At 40.6% G+C, this 26,418-nt stretch overlaps 1 protein-coding gene and 1 long non-coding RNA gene across 6 annotated transcripts in view; one reads left to right on the forward strand and one right to left on the reverse strand.

The window, feature by feature from the left end:
- LOC128775445 (uncharacterized) overlaps nt 1-7,757 on the reverse strand; it is a 48,061-nt gene extending 40,304 nt beyond the window's left edge. For both annotated transcript variants that reach the window (XR_008420140.1, XR_008420141.1), the window contains exon 1: nt 7,553-7,757. This is a non-coding gene — a long non-coding RNA (uncharacterized LOC128775445). The remainder of the gene's footprint in view (nt 1-7,552) is intronic.
- FOXJ3 (forkhead box J3) overlaps nt 6,984-26,418 on the forward strand; it is a 147,685-nt gene continuing 128,250 nt past the window's right edge. For 2 of the 4 annotated variants that reach the window (XM_019429181.2, XM_053896662.1), the window contains exon 1: nt 23,958-23,997. In XM_019429181.2, coding sequence (XP_019284726.1) covers nt 23,973-23,997 — 25 coding nt within the window. In that variant the 5' untranslated portion in view covers nt 23,958-23,972. Of the gene's footprint in view, nt 7,156-8,796; nt 9,359-23,957; nt 23,998-26,418 lie in introns of those variants that run through there. The other 2 variants (XM_019429184.2, XM_019429185.2) reach the window with 2 other exon arrangements.

The raw sequence follows: 26,418 nt of genomic DNA on the forward strand, positions 1-26,418 counted from the left end.
AAAGATAGTCTCTTCAACAAATGGTATTGGGAAAACTGGAGAGCAACATGCAGAAGAATGAAATGAGGCCATTTTCTTATACCATGGACAAAAATAAATTCAAAATGGATGAATGACCCAAATGCGAGACAGGAAACCATCAAAATCCTAGAGGAGAACACAGGCAGCAACCTCTTTGACATTGGCCATAGCAACTTCTTACTAGACACGTCTCTGGAGGTAAGGGAAACAAAAGCAAAAATGAACTATTGGGACTCCATCCAGATAAAAAGCTTCTGCACAGAGAAGGAAGCAATCAACAAAACTAAGAGGCAACCAATGAAATGGGAGAAGATATTTGCAAATGGCGTATCTGATAAAGGGTTAGTATCCAAAATCTATAAAGAACTTATCAGACTCGACATCCAGAACACAAATAATCCAGTAAAGAAATGGGCAGAAGACATGAATAGACATTTTTCCAACAGACGCATGAAGAGGTGCTCAATATCACTCACCATCAGAGAAATACAAATCGAAACTATGAAGAGATAACACTTCCTGTCAGAATGACTAAAATTAACAGGGAACAACAGATGTGGATGAGGATGTAGAGAAAGCGGAACCCTCTTACACTGTTGGTGGGAATGCAAACGTGCAGCCGCTGTGGAAAACAGTATGGAGGTTCCTCAAAAAGTTAAAAATAAAACGACCCTACAATCTAACAATTGCACTAGTAAGTATTTCTCCAAAGGATGCAAAAATACTGATTCAAAGAGACATATGCACATTGATGTTTATAGCAGCACTATCAACAATAGCCAAGTTATAGAAAGAGCCCAAATGTCCACTGACTGATGAATAAAGAGGGGATGTATATATGAAATATTACTCTGCGATCAAAAAGAATGAAATCTTGCCATTTGCAACGACATGGATGGCGCTACAGTGTATTATGCTAAGCAAAATAAGTCAGAGAAAGACAAATACATATGAATTTAAGAAACAAAACAGATGAACATGGGGAAGGGGAAAAAAAAGAGAGGGAGGAAAACCGTAAGAGAGACTCTTAACAATAGAGAGTAAACTGAGGATTGCTGGAGGGGAGACGGGCAGGGGGTGGGTCAAATGGGTGATTGATATTAAGGAGGGCACTTGTGATGAGCACTGAGTGTTATATGTAAGCGATGAATCACTAAATTGTACTCCTGAAACCAGTATTACACTGTGTGTTAACTAACGAGAATTTAAATAAAAACTAAAAAAAAAAAAAAAAGAAAAGAAAAGAAAATCTTTAGAAAAACAAATAAATAAAACAGGGACACCTCCCTCTTGGTTTTGCTCTAAGGATTAAATTAAAAAGTATAAAAGGCTATCATGTTCCCAGTCGCACAAGGAACACAATAAATATTAGCCACTCTCCCACCATGCTGGAGGTTCTTGATTGTTCTTATTTAGCGCATTAGGCATGGAGTAGGTCAATACTTCACAACTTGAAATCAAATAATTGTTTCTTTTTTTTAAGTTTATTTTTCAGAGACAGCACAAGCAGGGGAGGGCAGTGAGAGGGGGACAGAGGACCCACGCTGAAAGCAGAGAGCCGATGTGGGGCTTGAACCCGTGAACCCGTGAAATCATGACCTGAGCTGAAGTTGGACGTCCAACCAACCGAGCCACCCAGGTGCCCCCTCAAATAATTTTAGTAGTTTCTTAACTACCTTGTTTGTCTCCAGAGTTTCGGCCTCCTTTGAGCTGCAAACCTTGGCTGTCTTTTCCTGCTAACTACGTTTTTCATTCAATCGTTCCAAAAGATACAGCTAACTATCTGGAAGAGAGGAGGTTTCCTCTAATCCCACTATTTGAACATCCCCTGACTCACTCTTCCTAGAGCTGCCTAAATTTCTTCTACACCGTTGCTTACACATAATAAGGTAAATACTTCACTTAATCTACGTATCTGTTAATGTTTGCTCAGCTGTCTCCATGCCCTTTTGTCTTTCATTATGCTTTTAATTAGCCTGGTTGATTATGAGTGGAGGCAAGCCAAAGTTTGAGCCAGGTGGTTACAAGGAAGACAGAAGGGGGTACCACCTCAGGATGGGGGCTGTGGAGTGGGGAAGGCGGATGGCATGAGTGCCCTAGTGCAAATGGCATTGGTAGAACTTAGAAGAAGTTTAGGCTACTGTCTTCTACTGGGGAAAAATATTCTAAGTTATTCCTTTCTTATGCTGTACTGATATAATCTGAAGTTAACATCAAGCTTCTAGAGGGCAGGAAATCAGTTTATGGATGGTTTACGTAGTCTGATATGGTGTAGCTTCATGAGTTAGTTATTCCCATTAGTCACTAGTGTTTAATTACCACCTACATGACTGTAATTTCCATGGCTTCTACTTTTCTCTTACTTATCCAACCTCTGACTTTACACAAGCTGTCCTCCTCTACTCCAGATTTTCTTTCTCTACTCCAGCCTTGCTTCTGTCTTTACATGGCAAACTCCTATTCATTTAGTCAGACTTAGCCTTGACCTTACCATTCAGGGTACCTCTTTTTTTGGTGCCCCATCCCCATCCAATCTGACTCAGTTAAGCCTTGTTTCTTCTCAGTTTCCGTGGCACAAGTACAAATCTCTACCAAATAGCATTGTGGTTGTTTACATGTCTGCTTCTCCAGAAGCTTAGGAGCACATTGAAGATAGAGAATTTACGAATTCCCTTTTGATCCGCTAGTATTTAGTCCAATGCAAGGTATAGGGTGGGAACTCAATAAATGATTACTGAATGCCAGTTAAGTGTGCAGAGTGACCAACATCCAACTCCCAAGAGTTGTTTTTAAATAGCATTAGTGGTGCCAAGAGCTTCCCAGTGGCCTTTGTATACAGGCTTTGTTGTTGTTCATCTAATACATGAAATATAAAATATTATATAAAAATATCCAGGCAATCTGGAAGGATCCTCCAGGACTGGGAATAATAGGATGGACTCTCTCGTGTTTTTCTCTCTCTCTCTTGTAACAGGTCTTGGCTCATTTAAAATTCATTTCTCATTTTCTGCTTTCCTCTTACACTAAATAAAGAGGGAGAAAAGGATCAGGTAAAGCCTCATTTGTCTAAGTGGCTGTGGGTCACGTGAAGTGTTGAACACCCTGCTGTTGATGTACTGCCAGTGCCGCTGAATCAAGGTTTTTGTAGGGCAATTGCAGCCCAGCTCAGGGCTGTGTTTCTTTCAGGGAATTTATAATCCACATGAGGCTAGGAAAAGATTGCAAATAACACAAAGCAATAAAACCTCTATCTCATTGCTTTGAGCAATCTATTTCTCTTAAGGATCTGTCCCCTGAGTCGATCCCTTTGAGGGCTCTCCTGTTCCCCACACTCTGTCCCAGCCTACTCCACTTCCCAAGACTGCGTGAACTACTCTTTTCTGTACTGACACTCAACCTTGTACATAACAATCTTTGGCGGCCTTTATTTTATAGCAGCCAGTGCGTGATCTCTTGCTACGTAGCCGTGATTATTGTTTCCATTTAGTAGGCAAGAAAATAGAGATTAAGTGAAACTAAATAGCTTGATATAGGCACACAGGAAGTAAGCTATGGAACATGATTGAACCCAGGTCTGCCTTCCCAGCCCGAGCTTTAAGCTTTTCCTCCCCACTCCTACCAGGTCCCAGAATCCCTCCCCGGCCATTACATCCTTCTGGGGGTAGGTGAGGGGGGTGCTTCTCCATCTTTGACATTCTGGGACTTGTGCTTCTTTCCTTATCAAAGGCTGCTGATCCCCAAGGCCCCAACCCCATTCTGGCAGCTGTCCAGACACAAGTCTTTCTATTCCTTTACCCCATCATTTGGCTGACCCAACTCAAGTGGTTCAGAGAGACTTCTGGTTTGGGACTTTGATGACCTTGATCCTAGTCTAAAGTTGAAACCTGGTGACTCTTTGCCATAGTTTTTTTTTTTCCTCTGATAAATAGGGATAATCTCAGCTTTTCCCATATTCTTAATTGCATGACCCAGACTGTTCTTCAGAACTGTTCTGCCTAAAGCCCCTCAGATGATGGTGAGTTTTGAGACCTGGAGGACTGGGAAGAAGATGAATTTTAGCTGTGTTATCAAGGATTCACCCAGTGGTCCAAAAAAGAACTAGAGTCTTCCATTTCCCTTAGCAACTTGGTAGAAGAGAGATCTTCTACTCTCTCTCAAGCAAGCTGGCAAGGGTAGCCCCTTCTTAGGATACTATTTCCCTTATCATAGTGTACTGTGATTAATCTATTTGCTTTCCACTATACTGTGAGTTCTTAAAGTAGAGAGATTGTATCATATTTTTCCTACTCAGTCTATTTGACTGGTCCAAGTCATCACCTTGAACCAGGATAGTGGAGCCTCTGGCTTCCAATGTTGTCCTCTCCCCATCTACTCTTAGCACAGTAGCTAGAGTAGTCTTTTGAAAGCATGAACTGTATAGCGTTCCTCTCTTCAAAGCCCTGTGGTGGTTTTATTTTAGTCAAGATGCTCACAATGGCCTACAAGACCCAACTCTGCCCTTATCTCCCCATTCTTGTCTCAGTAGCTCACCCGCTCCAGTTGTCCTGGATTCTACCATTTCCAGGAATGCTGTCGCCTCAGGGCCTTTCCACTAGCCATTCCTTCTGCCTGGGACACTCCCAGACAATGGCGTGGCTCACTCCCTTACCTCTTTCAAGCTTCTCGTTAAAGTCACCTTATGAATTGGGCTCTCTCTAATGGCTGTTTAAAACCATCCTCTAAAACCAGAATTGGGATATTATGAATCTACCTTCATTTCCCTTCTACTAAACCCTCTTGCTACCTGTATTACTTTGCTCCACGAGTCTAGATGTTTTGAGAAGTCTTCCCTCTCCTCCTCTAAATATATTTTCCTTTTTTTCCCCCTCCCTTTTGCCCCAATATAGGCCTAAGGCCACTTGCCTAGATTAACACCTGCATTTCCATGATGAAAGAGGTAAGGTATAATGAAATGGAGAAACAGGAGATGAAGCTGAGGGGAAGCTAGAAAGGGAGTTAGACTCTGAAGACATTAGGTTTGAACCCTGGCTGTTTTTTCTCCCCAGCTGGTGATTCTCTTCTGAGCTGCAGTTTCACCAGCAGCAAAAACGAGCACAGGAGTTCTTTCCGACAGACTTGCGAAAGCATTGCATGAGAGGACACGCAAAAGTACCTGGTATGTGGTCCCCACTAGCTGGGTAGTCCACTAGGTCGGAACTTTGTTGAGCGTGTTCTCCACTCAAGCCCCGGCACCTAACACATGGTTTGGCTTAAGTATTTGGTGAACAAATAAACATCTTATTGATAAATAAACTGTTGCTTAAAAAAAAAAAAAAAATCCCAAGCCCCACCATCCTCCAGTTTTCTTTGTACCTTACTCTGGTCTATTTTCCCCTATAGCACTGAATACCTTTTATTTTTTATTTATTTATTTTTTCAACGTTTTTTATTTATTTTTGGGACAGAGAGAGACAGAGCATGAACGGGGGAGGGGCAGAGAGAGAGGGAGACACAGAATCGGAAACAGGCTCCAGGCTCTGAGGCATCAGCCCAGAGCCTGAGGCGGGGCTCGAACTCACGCACCGCGAGATCGTGACCTGGCTGAAGTCGGACGCTTAACCGACTGCGCCACCCAGGCGCCCCCTGAATACCTTTTAATACACCAAATAATTTTTTGTTAGGTTAATCGCCTTCCTCCCCATAACAGAGGAAAGCTCCAAAAGGGAAAGATATGTGTCCTCCTATGTGGCTGATACATCCCAAGCACTAAAATCGTGTCTGACAACATTAGCAGTAATTAGCAAATATTTGTTAGATAAATGCATGAATGAATCTTTTTATTTTCAGACTCTCGCTAGAGTCTTAAATAGAAAAGGAACATCGGAGTACTTTGAATCCCCATTGCCTAGAAATGCTCGGCAAATGGCAAGTGTTCCGTGTTTGCTGAGGGAATTGGGTCCTCAGCTCTTTAACTACTTGAGGTCTTTATCTGATCCCTACCGGACCATGTCAGAAAGATTCCCAGGGCCAATTCACTCAAACCTCTCCTATTTCCTTCATCCGATTAAGCTAGTATTCATCTAACAAATGTCCGAGTATCCAAATACTGAGCACCTACCGTGAGTTCAAAAGCATGTTGGGTGCTTGCTTTTATGTATGTGACTAACCCAATGAAGCAACAGCAAATTAGAGGTCTGAATGTAATTAAGTGTGAAATTACAGGGCAGATTAGCAGTGCTAATAGTTTAGAGAAAGAATCAGTGAAGATTGACGTAGAGGTAAATTCCAAAGTTCACAAGTCGTCCAAACTGCCCTTCTGTAGGCTCCACCTGTTGATAGCAAGGACCATAAGCTGAACAACTAACTTTAGAATCAAGAAGGGCCTTTAGAATGCCAGCTGCTTTAAGAAGGAAACTAAGGCTAGGGCAGGGTATGGCCTCGGCAGAGATGGGCCTAGAGCCCGGGACTTGGGAGGTTCTAAAAGGAAGGGTGAGCCGAAGGTCCAAGGTGCCCTTGTTTGGGGCCCGTAGAATTCGCGGTGTGCGAAGTTGGAAAAGGGGTCTGGTTTCCCCGTAGAGGCCGAGGGGCCTGTCGCTACGGTGAGGTGGCTGGGAAGGGGTGGGGGGCAAGGTCACGAGGCGTCAACCCTCCGGAGCACGGGGTCTGGGAAATCTGTGAGCAGGGTCCAAGGCCGCAGGTCCCTGCTGTCCACAGCCCTCTCCCAAACTTCCTAGTCTCCACTTTGATGCGTGGACACCCCACATCCCTCGGAGCTGCCGGCCGCTCCAAAACACCCGCCGCGCCGAGGCAGAGCCCCCCCTAGTCGAGGGGCACTACTTGTCCCAGCGGAGGGATCCCGCGCGCGGTGAAGTGGCCGTGACCGCGGAGGGGAGGGGACGCCGCTGACGCCGTGCCGGTGGCGCAGCGACGTCGCGAGAGGCGGAGGCGACGGCGGGGGCGGGAGGGGAGCGGGTCGGGAAGTAGTTCCGGGTGCGCGGCCCCGGATGTTGGCTGCTCCCGCTGCCGCCGCCGCTCTCGGCGCTGCTCGGGGCCTCGGCCGCTCGCACCAGGCGCCGTTGGGATCTTTCCCGGGGGCGGAGACGCACGCAGCGGCCGGGGGCTCGGCCGGGCCGTCCCGGCCTGCGCAGCCTTGAGGTGAGTGCCAGCCGCCAGGGCGGCGGGGCCGGGGCGGCGGGCGAGGAGGCGGGGCTGGGGCATCTCCCGGGACGGAGGCAGGGGCTGCCCTCCGCGAGACGCCCTCTCCCTTCTCTCGGCCGCGGCCGCGCTGCGGCGTGGGTGGCGGGCGGGGCAGGGGGCCCGGGCCCGGGCTGGGGCTTGGCGGGTGGCGAGGGCTGGGTCCCTCCCTCCCCCGCGGCGCTTCTCCTCAGCTGCTGCTGCCCCTCAGCCGGGAAGCGGCAGCTCCGCGCCTCCGGCCCCTCCCCCAGGCGGGGCCCGGGGGAGCCAGACGGGGTTCCCGGGGGCGCCGAGTCCGAGGACAGCGGCCGTCTCTTCCTCTCCGCGACCTGCCCCCTGGCCTGGGCTGGCCCCCTACCTCGGCATGGCAGCTTCTTCCCTTCAAGCTTGGGGTGCTTTTCGGCCGGCGGGTCGGGCAATATGTCGCGTCTCAGGGGTGCCCTTCTGGGTGAGGCCCGCGCGAGGGGCCTCCGTTCCCACCCATCCTGACGGCGTGTCCTCTGCCGGCATTGGGGCAGGGGCCGCCGTTCCATGCGGACGTGTTGCTGCCCTGTGTGTGTTGCATCCTGCCCACGTGGTAGGGTGTCTCCCCCCTCCCCCCTCCATTTTTTGCAGCTGGTGAGGAGGGAGGTTTACGCGGTGGTTTTTCCTCTTTGATTTCCTCCCGTGGCGTGGAAGGTGTTAGGGTCAGTTTGCTTTGCTGAGGCCGACTGTTGGTTAGCTGGGAGAAAGCAAGAGTTGTACTCTCGGAAATTGAGAGCAGTAGGGGACATGACAGGGCTTAGTTTTCAGAGACGTCTTTCCTCCTCTCCATTTAGCTGTTCTTGTTCTTTTCTCTGTTGCTCCGTCTAAAAGAGTGGGCTCTAGCTGCTGATGCATTGAGGTGTATAGTTTTCACTTCTCCGTTCTACTTTGTGTGTGTGTGTGTGTGTGTGCGTGTGCGTGTGTGCGCGCGCGTGTTTGGCTGGCAAAGATGTCCCTTTTCTGTGTTGTGCAGTTCAGTTGGATTCCTGAATGAGCTGCGTTGGGCTGGCCAGGGAGTCAGAGGTTGGTGGGCATCTTGGCTTTTCCTGACATTCACTTTATTTTTTCCTTCTATTTTGCTTCCCACTGGAACGAGTGCATGTCATGAAAGTATTCCATCCATTGCTCTTTATTTGCAAGGGGGTACTAGATAGTTTTCACTGAGTCACATATTTCGTGGGAGCTCTTTTATTTCACTTTTCTTTTCGTTCTATTGAGTACCTTTGAGCTGCTTTGTATTTTGAAACTGGTTTTGAAACATGTGTTTTGGGTAGTTTTTTTTTAATGTCTCTTCCAGGTTAAAGGTTTCCATCTTCCTGTGTTTTGCTCTTGTGTGACCACAGATTGCTCCCGGTAGCTAGAGTAGCAGTGAGAGAAGCCTTTTATTCCTCCTAGACCATAGCAAATATTTGTAGAAAAGCAGTAACTCCCTTCATATTTCTGTTTTGGTGGCATATATAGATGTGATTGACTTTTTTAGTTTTTTTTTTTTTTTTTTTTTTTTTTTTTTTTTTTATGTACACCTGAGGATTTGTTTTTTCTTTTTGTGTCTCTCGGAGTTGAGGTGAATCTTGTTCTTGATTTTTTTGTGATACCGGGGACTTTGTCATGCTTTCATTAGGTAGTTTTTGGATGGAGTCAGGACATGTTTATTTTGGCTCTCTTTGGTTCATTAGTTTGGGTGAAATAAAATCTTAATATTTTGAAGTCACTTTTCAGATTCCAAGATGGCTGGCACTGTCACTTTTTCTTGATTTGTTCTTTTGCATTGTGTGTTCTCTTTGAATATATTTTCCTTTTATGTGGTACAACTGTTAGTGTATTCTCCTGTGCAAAATAAAAATAAATACAGATTCTATCTGCTTTCATCATGCTAAGTTTGGGTGGGGCAGTGGAAAATAGAGACTGTTTTTCTGATGCATTCCGAAACAGTTTTTTAGTAAGTCAGTCAGCATTTGTGTATTTCGGCAAAATACTGTGCCGTGTGCGAAGTAGTCTGTGTGAAGAGACTCAAGGAATAAAATATGTGGTCTCTACAAATGCTTCAACTTCTTTGGGGAAACAGCATGTAAGACGTCATTCATAATTATCAAGCATCATCAAACGCCTGGTTGGAATAGCAGTGCAACCAACGTTCAAGGTATAAGTGAGATTTGCAAAAGATAGGAATTTTCAAAGGGAAGAAGATGTATTCCAGGAGGGTGAAGGAGGGGTGTTTACAAAGGTGGAGAAGTGACAGTGTTTATAAAAGATACTAAGCCTGTTGGCCTGCACAGAGAATCTGTGTTGGTGAGCAGTGACAGATGAGTTCAGGATTGGTGAGTAGGTGTTTGTGGAGAATCTGTCAAGGATGGAAGGTTTAGTTTGATGAGGTGCCATATTGGGTTCTAACGACTAGGACTGAGATCATGCATATGGTTCCCGATGAAGGTTTTTGTATTATCTGAATGTTCTGGAGCGAGGAGACTGACTAGAATGCTCTTTGAGAATTTAGGAATAAGATTAGGTTCTGACATAATGATTATGGGAATAAACTAATAGCCAACGTTTATTGTTTCCTGTTTCCCAGGCACTGTTCTAAGCTTATTAATTGTATTTAATTCAAAATCTTCATAATAAGGTCTTACTATTCCTATGAAGAGACCAAGCTACAGAGAGGTTAAGTAACTTGCTCCAAATCCCATAGAGTAAGCTGCAGAGCCAGGATTTGAACCCAGGCAGTCTCATTTTTGAGCTTTTATATTTGGTTATTACACTGTCCTAAGAAGCATAGGATATATAAGAAGATGTATATGTGAGTAAAAATTAATTTCAACTTAATAATGATTGTGGGCAAAGGGAGGAATGCAAATAAAACATTAAAAGACAAAAAGCCTAGAGTCCTGGGAGGATGACTGATAATAGGGAAATCAGGGAAGTATCACTGTGAAGGAAAATGAGCTAAGATTGGTTATGGGCAACGCTAGATTGTGTACAATAAATTTTTCAGTAGCAGGCTAGTTTCCTGCCAGTCCTGATGGCCTTCTCTCTTCGCTCGTTTGACTCTGGAAATGGGGGCTAGTTTAAGCAGAACAGTTAGAAAAACAGAGACTGTTCAGAAGAAAAAAATGTACCCCATGTTGCAAAGCCACTTAGAAATAGCATAGGAATTATTTTGGTTGAGCCATACCACTGCTTTCCAACCTTAGTAAAGACAATGAAGAATTGAGTAGAGTAGTACATTGCTATAGGATTAACAGATGAAAATGTAGATTGTTCACTGACCAGGGCTACAGATGGAAGTAAAAAACAGGTGAGCAGATGAGTGATGGGAAGTTGGTAGTATGCTGGTGAAGTAACTTTGAAGTTTGGAATTTTGGGTGTCGTTTTATATAGGCTAACAGGTAAAACATTCTGAGAAGAATCAGGAAATACCTTACTGCTACAGAAGCCAAGAAGAGGAGAGGTAGTATGGTTCACGGTATCAAAGGTAGTCTGGAAGTTTAGAATCAATGATCATGATGAAAACACTATTGAAGTAGGACCAGGAAGTAATTTTTAACCTTAGAATTTCGAAAGGAAGGATAAGAATAGATGTCAGATTTTTTTTCCACAGAAGGATTTGTAGAGATCTTATGGTCTGGGGTGGTAATTTTAAGTGTTTTCTCCTAATGCTTCTGCCAGTCTCAGTCTTGTCCACATGTCAGAGCTACTCAAATATCAGAAAACTCAAGTTTTTGTTTTTAACGTTTATTTATTATTGGGAGACAGAACATGAGCATGGGAGGGGCAGAGAGAGGAGGAGACACAGAATTTGAAGCAGGCTCCAGGCTCCTACCTGTTAGCACAGAGCCTGACGCAAGGCTCGAATTCACAAACCATCATATCATGACCTGAGCCAAAGTTGGATGCTTAACCGACTGAGCCACCCAGGTACCCCGGATGTTTTTTCTTTAAAAAAGAAACATGTTCTAAAGCCAGTGACTTTATACTTTAATGGTTCTCGCAAACTTTTTTCTTAATTCTTTAAAGTTTTATTGAGGTATAATTCACATACTGTACAGTTCACTGGTTTAGACAGCTTAACAGTTTTTAGTATATTCATCAAGTTGTTTATCCATCACATCACCACAATCATCTTTAGTCATTTCATCATCCCCAAAAAGGAAGTCTGTACCCTGTTCTGGACATTTCATATAAATGGAATCATACAGCATATGGTCTTTTGTGTCTGGCTTCTTTCACTTAGCATAATGTTTCAAGGGTTACCCATCTTGTAGTTTGTATCACTATTTCATTCTCTTTTATTGCTGAATAATATGCTACCTTTTATTCATTTATCTATTGAATTTTTGAGTTTCTTATACTTTTAAAAACCCTTCCATTTCTTCATCTTCATCCTCACCCTGCCAATTTTACCCCTTTTACTTCATTTTTTATTTTTTAAAAAATTTCTTAAAGCTCTTTTATTTTTCTTTTCTTTTCTTCTCTTTCTTCTTCTTCTTTTTTTTTTTTTTTTTTTTTTTTTTTAAGAGAGCACTCGCCCTAGCTGGGGGAGGAGCAGAGGGGGAGACAGAGAGAGAGAGAGAGAGAGAGAGAGAGAGAGAGAGAGAGAGAGAGAGAGAATATATCCCAAGCAGGCTCCATGCTCAGCACGGAGTCCACTGCAGGGCTTGATCTCATGACCTTGAGATCATGACCAGAGCCAGAGTGAAGTCTTATGTGTAACTGACTGAGCCACCCAGATGCCCTCCACCCCTCTTTTAGAGTGTAACCTCTGCTATGCATTCTGCTAGGCCTTAGGGATATAAAAATGAGTAAGACACGGCCCTCGAACATTCATGTAGTGTTAATGGTTTACGTATACCATACAGCATTCCCAGTCCTATAATATAGGCAAAGCATTTTTTGAGATGAGCGATTTGAAGTTCAGATTAGTTTATTTACCCAAGATTGTAAATTTAAATCAGTAATGGAGCTATTGGATCTTCTTAGTCCATTGGATCTTCTTGTTCATTGCTTCCTATTACTCTGTGCTGCTGTTCTAACTTAAAGGATTCTTTTTTTTTTTTTTTCTTAATGTTTTTATTTATTTTTGAGACAGAGAGAGACAGAGCATGATCAGGGAAGGGGCAGAGACAGAGGGAGACACAGAATCAGAAGCAGGCTCCAGGCTCTGAGCCATCAGCACAGAGCCTGATGTGGGGCTCGAACTCACAGACTGTGAGATCATGACCTGAGCCGAAGTCAGATGCTCAACCGACTGAGCCACCCAGGCGCCCCTTAAAGGATTCTTATATGAATTTCTGGATAATTAGAGGGGCTGGGAAATCCCCTTAGTGAATGAGTAATTTTTTATTATTTATTTATTTATTTATTTATTTATTTATTTTTAATAAAAAAAAATTTTTTTTAATGTTTATTTATTTTTGAGACAGAGACAGAGCATGAACAGGGGAGGGACAGAGAGAGAGGGAGACACAGAATCTGAAACAGGCTCCAGGCTCTGAGCTGTCAGCACAGAGCCTGACGCGGGGCTCGAACTCACGGACTGTGAGATCATGACCTGAGCCGAAGTCGGATGTTTAACCGACCAAGCCACCCAGGCGCCCCATGAGTAATTTAAAAAAAAAAAAAATTTTTTTTTAAATGTTTACTTATTTTTGAGACAGAGAGAGACAGAACATGAGCGCAGGAGGGGTAGAGAGGGAGAGGGAGACACAGTTCAAAGCAAGCTCCAGGCTCTGAGTCAGCACAGAGCCCGACACGGGGCTCGAACTCACGAGCTGTGAGATCATGACCTGAGCTGAAGTCGAATGCGTAACCGACTGAGCCACCCAGGCGCCCCAGTGAATCAGTGATTTTTAATGTTTAATCTTCAGGACTTAAAATGAACACTTGTGTGTGTGTGTGTGTGTGTGTGTGTGTGTGTTTGTATAGTTGTTGTTTTTTTTAACCAGATTCTGTCACTTGTTTGTGATTTAGATAAGTCATCTCATATTTCTGCCTTTTCTTTCAGAACATCAGTGGGTGTGATGATGATGATAGTGGTAGTGATAATAGTAATAGCTAACATTTTCTGAAGTCTTACTGTGGGTCTGAAAGTGTTCTAAGTACTTTACATTTATTATTTATATAATTCTCATAACAACTCTGAAAGATTTTATTTTTATCAATTTTGTAGGCACAGAGAGGAAACGGGCACAGAGAGATTAAGTAGTTTGCCTAAGGTTGTGTAGGTAGGGATGGAAAGAGGCAGGATTTGAACGCCTGCAGTCTATTTTCAGAACTCCATGGCTGTTAATCACTACATTGTACTGCTTACTGCGTTATAGGAGTTAACGGAGGGTAATATTTCAAGTAAGGGGGCATGACGAGAATATGAAGATTGGATTTTGAGTATGTTGGGGAAACAAACAGCAAAATTAAAGTTGACATTGTGTCCACATTAAAAAAAATGTGAACCTAATACTGTAGTGCACAGGGATACATGTTTATGCTGCTTTTTGTTTGTCCTTGCTAATAGCCTCTCAGCTCAGAAATTGCATTATTTTCATGGTCTTCACTGTTGTCTTTGTTAGTCACTTAACCTTTAGTAACTTAACCACGTTGTTACTGTTCAGAAACCTTGGCTTAAGACAGCAGAAACTCACTTTTACCTTCCTTAGCTTTCCTATAACTGAATTTTTGTTTTCCATTTTCAGCAGTTAATGTTTCAGTCCTAGATAGAGGTACACTACCGTCTTTCACTCCAAAACTCAGAAAACCCCACAGTGGCATTTTATAACAACTGTCAAAAAATTTGACCATCTTAATTGGTGTAATTGGATTTTAGTGCACAAATCACAAGAACCAAAGCACAGTGTTTTGGTTAAAGAGATTGACTTATACTGAAATTGGAAAAGGCATCTGCTATACAGGATTTTGGATTTAATATAATTTGTTATAACCAGATCAGCAAAGCATTATTACTATGGGCCATCTGTTGGGATATGGAAATAGCTTTGTTATGTGGAGCCAGATGTTGTATTTATATTTATAACAATGGCATTCTACTTATTTTAAGTAACCTTTTGTAGTTAGGTACCTTTGGCTGCTATTCTGCTTGACATATCAACTGATTACCTGAGAATGTGATGTCTTTCAAAATGGTTATCACTTTTCTATAGAATTGAAACAAAGTAACTGAAACAGAAAGCAAATGAGATTCATATATGGTGTCAAACTTTAGTACTGTAACAAGATAAAATATAGGATAAATAAGAATATAATTAGAACCATATTCAATAAGAACTCTTACTTTGACACATTTAATAAACCTAGTTTTAATAATTAACTAAACCACTCTGGTTGCTTTAAGAATTTTTACCATAAATCTGAAGTGATTTCGTTTTAGCCTAATCAGACCTACGTTGACGCTGCCCTGTCTGACTTCCTTCCCATCATCAATGGGTGAAGTAGTTTGTGATGGACTCACGCTTATGGAATGCAATAAGAGGCACTATTGTCGAAACATAATCTTAGAGAACTCTCTTCTGAGTTGAAATGCTAACAGTTTGGGGGTGGGGAAAGTCCTTGTGTGGGAGTTTTTAGAGAGAGTCTCTACAAACTTTGCATGTTGGCTGTCTTAGTCTGTTTGGACGGCTATAACAAAATACCACAGACTACGTAGTTTATAAGTAACAGAAGTTAATTGCTTGTCATTCTGGAGGCTGGTAAGTCTAAGATGAAGGCACACCAGCATGGTTGCCTTCTGGTAAAGGCCCCCTTTGTAGCTGGCACCTTAACATGGTGAAAGGTGCAAGGGATCCCTCTGGAGCCTCTTTAGTAAGACACTAATCCTATGCATGAAAGTTCTACTCTCATGACCTAAGCACCTCCCAAAGACCCGCTTCCTACTACCATCGTTTTTGGGGGTTAGGATTTCAACATGTGATGAATTTTAGGGAGGACACATTCAAACTGTAGCATAGCATTGGCTATTTTTTCATAATCTTCCTATGTAGAGATGGTCCTGAAGAGTTAGGTCACATATGGGAGAGACACTGTAGAGTTGATTATTCCAGGACGACTCTGTGTATCTGTATACAACATTTTCAGTACATTTCAGTACATTTCATTTTCAGTACAGCTAAAAGCTGTAACTGAATTCACCTACCTGGACAGTAGTATAGTGATATCAAGGAAATAAGATTGATCTGATTGTTGTAGTGCTGATGTTACCTTATTGAAGATCTCAGAAATTGGAATTGTAATTTTTCTTACAGTTCAGACCTGTCCTTATTGTATGTTGACACAGATTTGTGAGAGGAATGGATGAGGGGGGCAGACCACTAGAACTCGCTAATAATTTTAAATTGTTTGTTTATAGAGATGGGGTTGAGAGGTAAAAATAAGTTATTGTTAAGATCTTAGATTTTAGTTGGTGGGTACGTGGGTGCTTATTAAATTGTTAAAAATGACTAAAGTTTCTGTGGTTTGGGTGTAGAACTTCGGGAAATATACAATAGTCAAATATGCTACAGTCAGGAGCAGGTTGACTGACTCATGGTACGGAGATAAATAATATATGGATTCAGTTTCTGCTAGTGTGGTTGGGTCTGTGAATCTAAGACATGCTTTACCTGTCTACCCTTTGTAAGGAGCTGTTGAAGGTATTATATCCTCATGTAAATAGACAGGAATCACCATCAGAAAAGGCATCTTTGCCTTCCCCATGAAATGGGGAAGTCATGTTTTATATAGTTTATTATAGGGGATGTGTATTTTGGAAAAATACTCATCTTACATTTGAATAATACTTTTTGAAAAGTATTTTCTCTAATTTGTTGGATTCTGGAACCTCCCACCAGCCAAGTAATAGAGGTAGGGCAAGTAATATGCTTATTGACAAATAGAGAAAATGAGATACAAGCTAAGACTCAGTGTCACTCCAGTTGTTTAGTAGAGCAGAGACTGGGACCCAGATCCTGCATTCTGTTTCTGGTCTTGTACTGTTTAGTAGAAACTGAGAAAGTTTTAAGAACATACTTTGGGTTTTTGAGATAGAACTTAAAGGTTATGGACCCCAAAGGACCTGAGCTACTTGGAGCAGAACTTGTCTTGTGACAATAACAGAGTAAGGGACATAAAACTATTGAGAATACCTTCTTCCCTTGTTAAATTTGGGTCCATTTCCAGTCATTGGATGTATTTTTACTTGAGTCTCCTTTGTAGAATTCTGGAGGCAAGGAGGAGACAGAATCAAAAGGGATACTTTTAAGAATTACGAAATAGTGGAGCGCCTGGGTGGCTTATCCGATTCTCGATGTCTGCTCAGGTCATGATCTCATGGTTCGTGAGATCGATCCAGCAAGTGGAGCCTGCTTGGGATATTCTCGCTCTTGTTCTGTCACTGCCTCTCTCCCACTTGTGCACGCACATGCCATCTCAAAATAAATAAACTTAAAAAAATTACAGAATAGCAGATTTGGTCTTATTTTATGGAAGTACGCATCTGTAAAATTTAGACATAAGAAATTGTACCTGGAACATGAATCTACTGTGGCTATTTGGGTTACTATCATAGTTAGGATATTGTTTCTTGCCCAGTGGGTAGGAAGAGTGATGGTATATAAAGAAGCTATAACTGGATAGAAAAAAAGACTGAAAGAAACCGTTACAATGGGTAGTCCTTATTTTCTCCTTTGAACCTGTTTATATTTTCTAAGTTCTCTACAGTGAGCTCATACCATTTTTATAATCAGAAAAAATAAACAAGGATGATTTTTATGGTTTATATGAGAACTTAGAAAAACGTGAATCATAACACTTTTGAAGAGCAGTTTAAACACTTGGTGTTATCAAAGTTTGCTTTTTTTATTAAAATTTTTTTTATAACGTTTTATTTTTGAGAGATGAGACAGAGCTCTAGTGGGGCAGGGGCAAAGAGAAAGAGTGTGAGGGAGGGAGGGAGGGGCAGAGAGAGAAGGAGACACAGAATCCAAAGCAGGCTCCAGGCTGAGCTGTCAGCACAGAGCCTGACGCAGGGCTTGAACCCACGAACCATGAGATCACGACCTGAGCCAAAGTCAGACACCTAACTGACTGAGCCACCCTGGTGCCCCAAAGTACTTTCCTTTTTGGGCGGTTATGTTAATAAATCAGTTTTATAATAAATTATTTTATTGTAATCTATGGGTCAAGTTGAGGGTGTGTTAAGTGTTTGGGTTTTTCTCTGCATTACAATTTGGTCGTTTAACTCTGCTGATTAAGGAATTAATTTTAGTTCCCTAGAAGCAACCAAGACCTTAGGTTTACTTACAGTAATTACTTATCAATAAGTGACCTAAAAATAGCACTTTGATTTATAATGAAAACTAGACTTAAGATCTACTTGTCTGGTACTGTATTGTTGGCAGGTTTCTAATAAGAAAAACCACTTGTTAGTGCTTCTTTAAGATACTGTTTTCATCCAGGGACATTGGGCTCATTAATTTCTCTCACATGTTTGCTCATTTATTACCATCTGCTGTGTGTTGGGCAATGTACTAAATGCTGGGGACACAAGTAAAAGGGTCCTTACACAAGTAAAAGACTACAGGTTTTAGTTTGGGAGTGACATTGCAGAGATAAGCCTTGGCATATGGAGGTATCCTGGAATTTCTTCTGTTTTCTAGTTTTTGACTAAAAAGGCAGAATGGCTAGCTTTGTTTTTTGTTTTTTTTTTTAAACTTTTTTTTAAATTTTTTTTAACGTTTATTTATTTTTGAGACAGGGAGAGACAGAGCATGAACAGGGGAGGGTCAGAGAGAGGGAGACACAGAATCTGAAACAGGCTCCAGGCTCTAAGCTGTCAGCACAGAGCCCGACGCGGGGCTCGAACTCATGGACCGTGAGATCATGACCTGAGCCGAAGCCGGCCGCTCAACCGACTGAGCCACCCAGGCGCCCCTAGCTTTGTTTTTTTGAAGAACTTAATGTATTTAGTGGTTTCAGTAGATGTCTTTAAGAAGAGCTAATGGCTTCATGGTTATTTCTCTGCCTGCAAAATATTGAAAATCATTTATCTAAAGAATTTCCTCATCTAAGGAGCATTTCTTACTGCGGTAAATGACCTAGGCATTCATATTTGCTTTGGGAGCAACCTTATATTGACTCTTCTAGGATGGAGACAGTGTCTTTTGTTATTTATCCTCTATACTTAGCACTGTAAATAACACATAACAGGCATCATTATATATTCACTATAGCAGTAAATGAAAGGGTATTTAAGCTTAATTTTAATATTGATACAAATATATCAAAAGTTTCCTTTTGTCTACTATAGTGAGAAATACAGTAGTTCCTAGGATCTTGAGAATTAATCATTCTGGCCAGTGAGATTTCCCACTAAAGCACTTAATACATAGTCCTTTGGCTACTCTTAGAACACCTATAGTCACTGATACCTGTAAGGTAGATTGTCATTAGCTCTAACTGAGGCAAAATTTCCTTTAACTTCATTTCTTTTCTGGTCCTGTGTGGAACAGTAGAGACCTAGTTTGTGTTCTTTAACAAGATAATCCTTCAATAATTCAATGATTATTCATTGAGCAAATATTTCTTGAACACCTGTGCATGCAGGACACTGTCCTGGGCATTATGAGAGATCTGAAGGTGATTAAAAGGCATAGTCTGTTCACAAAGAACGGATACAGAGAAGGAGCCATTGGCTTGTTGAAAAGAGAGTTTTTGCTTATGGTCAGAAAAGCTTTGTGTTGGAGATAATGTTTGAATCAAGATTAGTGATGGACCTTCTAGGCTGACAGAATAAAAAAAAAAAACCCTAGAGATATGGAAGCACAATGGAAGTTAGAGGAATATCAAGAGGTTCAGGTTGGCTATTTTACAAGGTATGCTCCAGAATCTTAAAAATGTTCATTGTATCCCCAGCACTTGGAGGAGTGTTTGGCAAATAATTGCGGCTTGGTGAATTTTTGTTGTATGAATGAACAGATGGTCACATTTGGGAAATACTGACCATCCCTAAAGAATCACAAAGCACTTGAGGATATTGCACATTTTGATAAATCTATTAGAGAAAACAATATTTATTTTAAACTTATCTGGCAGTGGAATGCCTATTACCAACTCTTGAAATCCTCTGGAAAATACTATACTGGGGGTCTCTGGTTGAGGTGACATGGAAGACTGGGAAGTGTTTTCTTCTTTACGCTAAACACACCTAGTTTTTTCAGTCATTCTACACTTGACATTGGGCTTCTAAACTCCTCACTGGTCTGATATCTCTCCCTGCAAGCATTCTAGCTTGTAAGTGTTTTTAAAATTTGGTGCTCAAAACAGAGCACAATACTCCAGTTGTGAACTAAGCAGTGAAGAGTGCATGGGACTGCTACCCTCCTTGATCTGGGTACTATTCTTTTAATGAAGTTTAAGATTGTATTTGGTTTCTTTTTAGCAGCTGAGTCACTCTCTTGGCTCATATTCAGTTCTCATATTAATTTACAAGAAGTTCTTTGAGTAGATTCAGAGAGATTCCTATTAGTAGAGCTAACAAATGAATGCCTGTTTTCTTCTCATTGAGTCTAGGCTGTTTTCTTCAGAAGTACTAGTCATTCTTAAGCTTCCTGAAATCTAAGAAAAGAAAAAGAATTAATTGTACAGTGCCGGAGTTGATCAAGTAACAGGAAGGTCCACAACTGCATTGCTCAGTATATGCACAAGTAGATAATATATAACAAATCCCTATTTATCCATCACAGATTTGACCATATGTGTCACATATACCTCAACTGTCTTTTTCTTTTTTGCCTATTTTAAAGAAAATCTTTTCACCTCTGTAAACTTTAGTATACATCTCTTAAAGATATCTTGGCACATAACCACATGCCATCGTGTATAACAACGTTGACAATATTTCCTGGTGTTAGCTAACAACCAGTTTATAATAAAATGCTTTCAATTGTTTGTCTTTTTACAGTTGGTTTTTAATTGAATCAGTACCCAGACAATGTCTACATATTACATTTGGTTATTATGTTTATTTTCTCTTTTAACCTAACACATTCCCCCCTCCCCTTACTTTTTGGCATAATTTCACCCTGTCCGCTCCTTTGACCCTTCATGTCTCGGTACCAAGTTCTTTTACTGTTCTTTTTGAAATATCTGTAAGAGTTGTCCTTCTTTACACCAATTCATACATTTTTAGAGTATTATGTACAAAACATGAGCTAAGCATTGTGGGACATAGAAAAGTTAATTTGGTATATACCTGGCCCCCTATGAGCCAGCAATCGAATGTTAGATGTATACAAAACAATATAAAGCAGATCATTTGCCTTCCAGTGGGTCATGCCTTGATTATATAGCCTCTCCCCACCTCCCATTTTTGTTTTTGTTTTTTCACCCTGGAAAATGCAGCCAGTGAAATCTTAACATGTTAATTTAGTCATGTACTGATGAGGAACCTACAGTTGATTTCCTCTTGAATCAAAAAATTATAGTTGTTTTTGCATGGTACTCCATGTTCTACTGGCTTCCACCTTTACCTAAAGTGGAACCCCTCAAGGCACATCCACCTTTTTTTTTCTGAACCAAATTTATATAATTGTGTAGAATTTTCATTTGTCACAGAAGATTATTGACAATTTGAGAGCAGAAACTTTATCTTTTTTTTTTCCTGTATAATACTGGGAAGCTTAATAAGTACTTTTGGAGAATACTGATACATATGCCAGTGGGCCTATTCTTGCTGCTTCTTACCCTCCCAGAATCAGCCAGAGCTTCTGCCAGTTAAAAGTAAATAATCCAGATCTAAGTTTCTTCTTCTCTTACCCCAAAAGTGTCCATAAAAAAAGCCCGTTCAGTAGTCTCGATCACAGATGACAGCTAGATGGTTTGCATGTGGCCACTTCCCCATCATTTATGTCTGTGGCAAACTACTAATTTCCGGTTGTTTTTAGGCATGACCTCGGTGTAGCACTGCAGGTAGCTATTACCTGTTGAGCACAATTGAGCATAATTGGTAAATGATATGGAACCTTTCTGCTATCCTTGTCCTAAACCAATAGTTCCTGGATTAAGTTGTACATCAGAATCTCCTGACATACTTTTATTTAATAGATTCTCTAGGTTTCACTGTGAACTCTTGAGTCAGGATTTTCAAGAATGGAATAGAATTGGTTCTTATAAAGTGGTTTGTAGACTGACTTTGGGGACCAGACAGGTAATTTTTATTTTGTTAAACAGCTATAGCAGTGGGAGACTACAGCTTTCCATCTTTTCATTGGCAGTACAGTAGGACATTCCTCTGGTAATCAGTACATTCTGATATGTTTACTTTTTAGGGATATGGTAGGATCTCTTGCTTTGAATTACACCAGGCAAAGCACATGAATCAAATGCCCAAGATAAAGATACAGGATCCAGAGAGGTGGCATCTTGACTTTCTAAATATAACTGAGTTTAAATTTAAAGCCTCAAAATACTTCAGCCCTCTCTGAAAGCTTATTCTCCCTCTGTTTAGTGAATACCTTTAAGAGTTTAAAATAGAAAGGCTCAACATTTTTAGACCAATCTTTTGAATTTTTCATATTTCGTGTACATTCAATAAAAATGGTTTAAACATACAACATTTAATATCATATGCTTTTGTCATTATCATAAAACCAAATCTATAAATTGGGAAAAAGTTTTTTATTAGATCACATAATTTGGTTTTGAGACTGGAAATTGTGATTAAGTTATTGAGCAAAGTAGAGCGATTGAAGCTTCAGGATTATCCAGTAAGTTAATGACAGACCCAGAAATAGAATCCTGTGTTACTTGCTTGGGTTATGATTTAGTTTGAAGAGGGTGGCCTGTGATCTGTTTGTATAAATTGCAGGAAGTAAGGTTTGGTGTTTGGAAGAAGCTATAGCTCTGTGATGTTTGGCCAAGAAGCTCCTCTCCCCAACATTTACCACCTGTTTGATTGACACCAGACCTAAACTGTGGTGGGGAAAGAGACAGGTCAGACTTCTTAGTCTTAAAATAGTCTTAAAAAGCCAATGTGATTGTTGGTTGGCATGAATTTTTAATCTTCTGTTATTAGAGAATAACAGGACCTGGCCTTGGTTTTGTTTTAGGAGAAGGGAGGTATGACCTAAGTAGTTGATTTGTAGATACTAGTAGAATGATTGTCTGTAGAATTTAGTATAACACTTTTTTTTATGAACCATACATGTATTTTCATGAAACATGTTTAATTAATAGATGGTATAGTTTGGAAATAGTAGAGCCCACCAGAAAACAAACTTTCCTGAACCACTAATGGTTCAGGGGGTTATAGATTTGAAAAGAATTGCTATTGTAGTGTTGCCTTCTGGTGAAGTCATTACTTTTACTCTCCCCTTCCTGTTCTAGTTTGGGAGGTTGAGGTGGCTCCTGATGTACTAGCCAGGGAAGCAGGAACTGAACAGAAAAAGAACATTTGCCTGTGATTGAGTTCTAAATTTTTTTTTAAGCCTTATAGAGCTAGAATTCATATATTGTACAGTTCACCTATTTAAAGTGTGAAACTCATTGTTTTTTAATGTATTCACAGAGTTGTGAAACTATTACTTCAGTCTAATTTTAGAACATTTTCCTCTTCCTCTGAAAGAAACCCCCATACCCAGTGGCTTTTACTCCCCTACCCATCAACCCTAAGAAACTACTAATCTGATTTAAAGTTTTTTTAATGTTTATTTTTTGAGAGAGAGCAAGAGAGAGGGAGAGAGTGCACTAGCAGGGGAGGGGCAGAGAGAGAGAGGGAGACACAGAATTTGAAACCAACTCCAGGCTCTGAGCTGTCAGCACAGAGCCCAACAGGGGTTCGAACCCACAAACTGCGAGATCATGACCTGAGCCAAAGTTGGACGCTTAAAGGACTGAGCCACCCAGGCGCCCTGAGAAACTACTAATCTATAGTCTAATAACTACTAATGCATAGTCTATCAATTATTAATAGTAATTTATTAATAATTATTAATAGTAATTAATAGCAATTATTGATATAACTACTAATCCATAGTCTAACATGAGTTTGCCTGTTGATGTAAATGAAATCATGTAGTCTTGTGACTGGCTTCTTAGCGTGTTTTTGAGGCTCATAACATGTTATAGCATGTACATCGTTCCTTTTTATTGCCAGCTATTCCACTGTATGGATATAGCACATCTTATTTACCCATTCATTAGCTGATGGGCATATGGATTGTTTTCGCTTTTTTGCTATTATGATTTAATGCAGCTAAGAACATTTGTATACAGATTTTTCTGTGAATGTATGTTTTCATTTTTTAACTATATATCTCAGGAGTGGAATGGTCGTGTCATATGGTAATTTTGTGTTTAACTTTTCAGTAAACTGCTAAACTGTTTTCTGAAGTGGCTGCACTATTTTACATTTCCACTAGTAATATTTAAGTTTCAATTTCTCCATGTCTTTGAACACTTGCTATTGTCTATTTTTTTAATTATAGTTATCCTAGTGGGTGTGAAGTGGTATCTCATTGTGGTTTTGATTTGCATTTCCTTGCTGACTAATCTTTTCATGTGCTTATTGGCCATTTGTAGATCTTTGTAACTTTTATCTTGCCCATTTTTTAAAATACTGTTTGTTTATTTAGTTATTTATTTTAGAGAGCGTGGGGGAGAGGGGCGGGGAGGGCAGGGAGAGAATCTTAAGCATGTTTCATGCTGAGCATGGAGCCCAACACGAAGCTTGATCCCACAACACTGGAATCATGACCTGAGCCGAAATCAAGAGTTGGATGCGCAACCAACTGAGCCACCCAGGTGCACTGATCTTAGCCATGTTTTGCAGTCAAATACTCTGCCAATGAGCTATGTATCCAGATCTTTGCCAATTTTTAGATTTTTTTTAATGTTTGTTTATTGTTGACAGAGACACAGAGCATCAGTGGGGAGGGGCAGAGAGAGGGAGACACAGAATCTGAAGCAGGCTCCAGGCTCTGAGCTGTTAAGCACAGAGCCCTATGTGGGGCCCGAACTCACGGACCGTGAGATCATTACCTGATCCGAAGTCGGAGGCTTAACTGACTGAGCCACCCAGGCATCCCTATATTGAGTTATCTTTTTATTATTGAGTTTTGAAGATTCTTCATATATTCTGGATACTTGCTCTTCTTACTGAGGATTGGTCCTAAATTACTTGCCTTGAGGTAGGGAGAAGTATTTGATGGATACAAAGACCATAGTTAAAAGGTCTGGTGAATTTTCATTCAGATCTTTTTTTTTATTAGAGAGAGAGAGCGAGAGAGCGCACGAGCACACACATGGACGGGGGAGAGGGGCAGGGGGAGAGAGAATCCCAAGCAGGCTCCAAAACAGGATAATGGGGGATATAGTGTGATGAACATTCTGACATATTCTTCACCCTTCCTGATTTCTTAGTCTGTTCTTCTCTGCTCTTACTGCTTGACCTTATTGCACTTTCCATTTACTTTCATTTTATACAATTTGTGGCTAAACTTGTATTTCTCTCTCCTAATTCTTAACCCTTTTGCAGCCTATTTTTTGTTTTCCCTAGGCTACAAAACCTACCCTCTTTAGTGTTCATGATATTGTATTAAAAGCCAATGTTTTCTGTGTATGTCCATCTTAATTGACATGTAATAATAACATTGTTGCCTTTCTGTGCTTTAAAATCACCTGCAGCCATCTCCAGTACAATTCTCCCAAGTTTTGTTTTTTTTTTTTTTTTTTTTAATTAGTGCCTCTTCTCTTAATTATCTATTAAAGTTCTCCAAAGTTAAGGTTGGCCTCTCGTCTTCCTTTAATATTCCTGTGGTGAATCCATCATTCTCACATGATTTTAATTGCTTTCTAAGAGTATAGGACTCAGATCTCACTTTTTTAGCTCAAGCTGTGCCACTGCCTTCAGGTTTATCTAGTGGAGCTGAGATGAGCAGCTGATTGCTACTCAGCGGGATTCTTTTCCCTTTACTCCATCCTCTGGCAGATTTCTTCTCTTCAGGCTGATTAAGAGAGGTTATTTCCTTGACTGCTTTAATAATTACCTGTGACTAATGGTATAACAAGTCACAATGCTTAGTTAAGTAACATGAGTCAAAGGGGTTGTTCCTTCATGGGTGCTAGTGAATTTTATACTTTGAAATCTTTTGAAAGATAGGTCTGAGTTAGGAAATAAGAAAAAGAGAAGGAATAGTCTCTTACCTCTAGTGCTGTAGCATTTATTTTGAATAAACTTTTAATTCTTCTAATATTATGCCTACGCTTCCATTCAAGCTGTGCTCACAGGAACTGATGCATGAATCTTCTCTTTTGTGGAGATGAAGAAATTAAGCTTAGAGAAGTTAACACTATACCAAAGGTCACAATTGGGATTCCAATCTAGGTCTTGACTTAATTTGTAAACTATAAGGCATTATATCCCTGTGTCGGTGGGAGAAAGGAAAATAAGAATTAAGGTAATTATTTCAGAGCTTTTTCAAAATACTTAGTCCCATTTCACCTACTGCTCCCAAATAATGCATCATTATACTACTTTTAGTTTGTTAAACATTTGCTTCCTAAGTGTAAATAGTTTATAACTATTTATAGTTATATAAAAACTATATGTAGTTTTTATGTGACTATATATATAGTTATATATATAAATAATAAATATTTATATATATAAATAAAATAATTTTATTTTATTAAAAAAATTTTTTTTAAGTAATCTCTGTGCCCACTGTGTGGCTTGAATTCATGACCTCGAGATCAAGTCACATGCTCTACTGACTGAGCCAGGCAAGTGCCTCTGTAACTCAATTTAATATACACTTGAAGACTGCTTGTGTTAAAAGGAATTCCATATTCTCGTGTTGCTAATGGTATGTAGTACAGTAGCTTCTACTGGAGTATACTCATCAAATGAAATGACTGGTTTTTACTACCAGTCTGGTAGTGTCATTCTGCACAGACTTTCTTGCATGTTGGGTTTTAAAGCATTTGGAGAAAATTCTAGGTACTTTTGACACCACCTTAAACTGTATAAATTATGGATGTAATTGAATTAGTTAATACGATTATTCAACTACAGTTGGCTTCAGAAATATGAGCTTATAATTCAGAGGACACTGAGACTTTCCTGACTGAACTGTGAACCTTAACCTTCTTTTGTGAGATTTCCATGTTGCTGATCATTTGCTGGGTAGGGAGAAGATTGGCAGAACCCCAGCCTGGAGTTCA

Source organism: Panthera pardus, unplaced genomic scaffold (assembly GCF_024362965.1).
Source record: "Panthera pardus isolate Hobbes unplaced genomic scaffold, ASM2436296v1 HiC_scaffold_11, whole genome shotgun sequence".
NCBI lineage: Eukaryota > Metazoa > Chordata > Mammalia > Carnivora > Felidae > Panthera > Panthera pardus.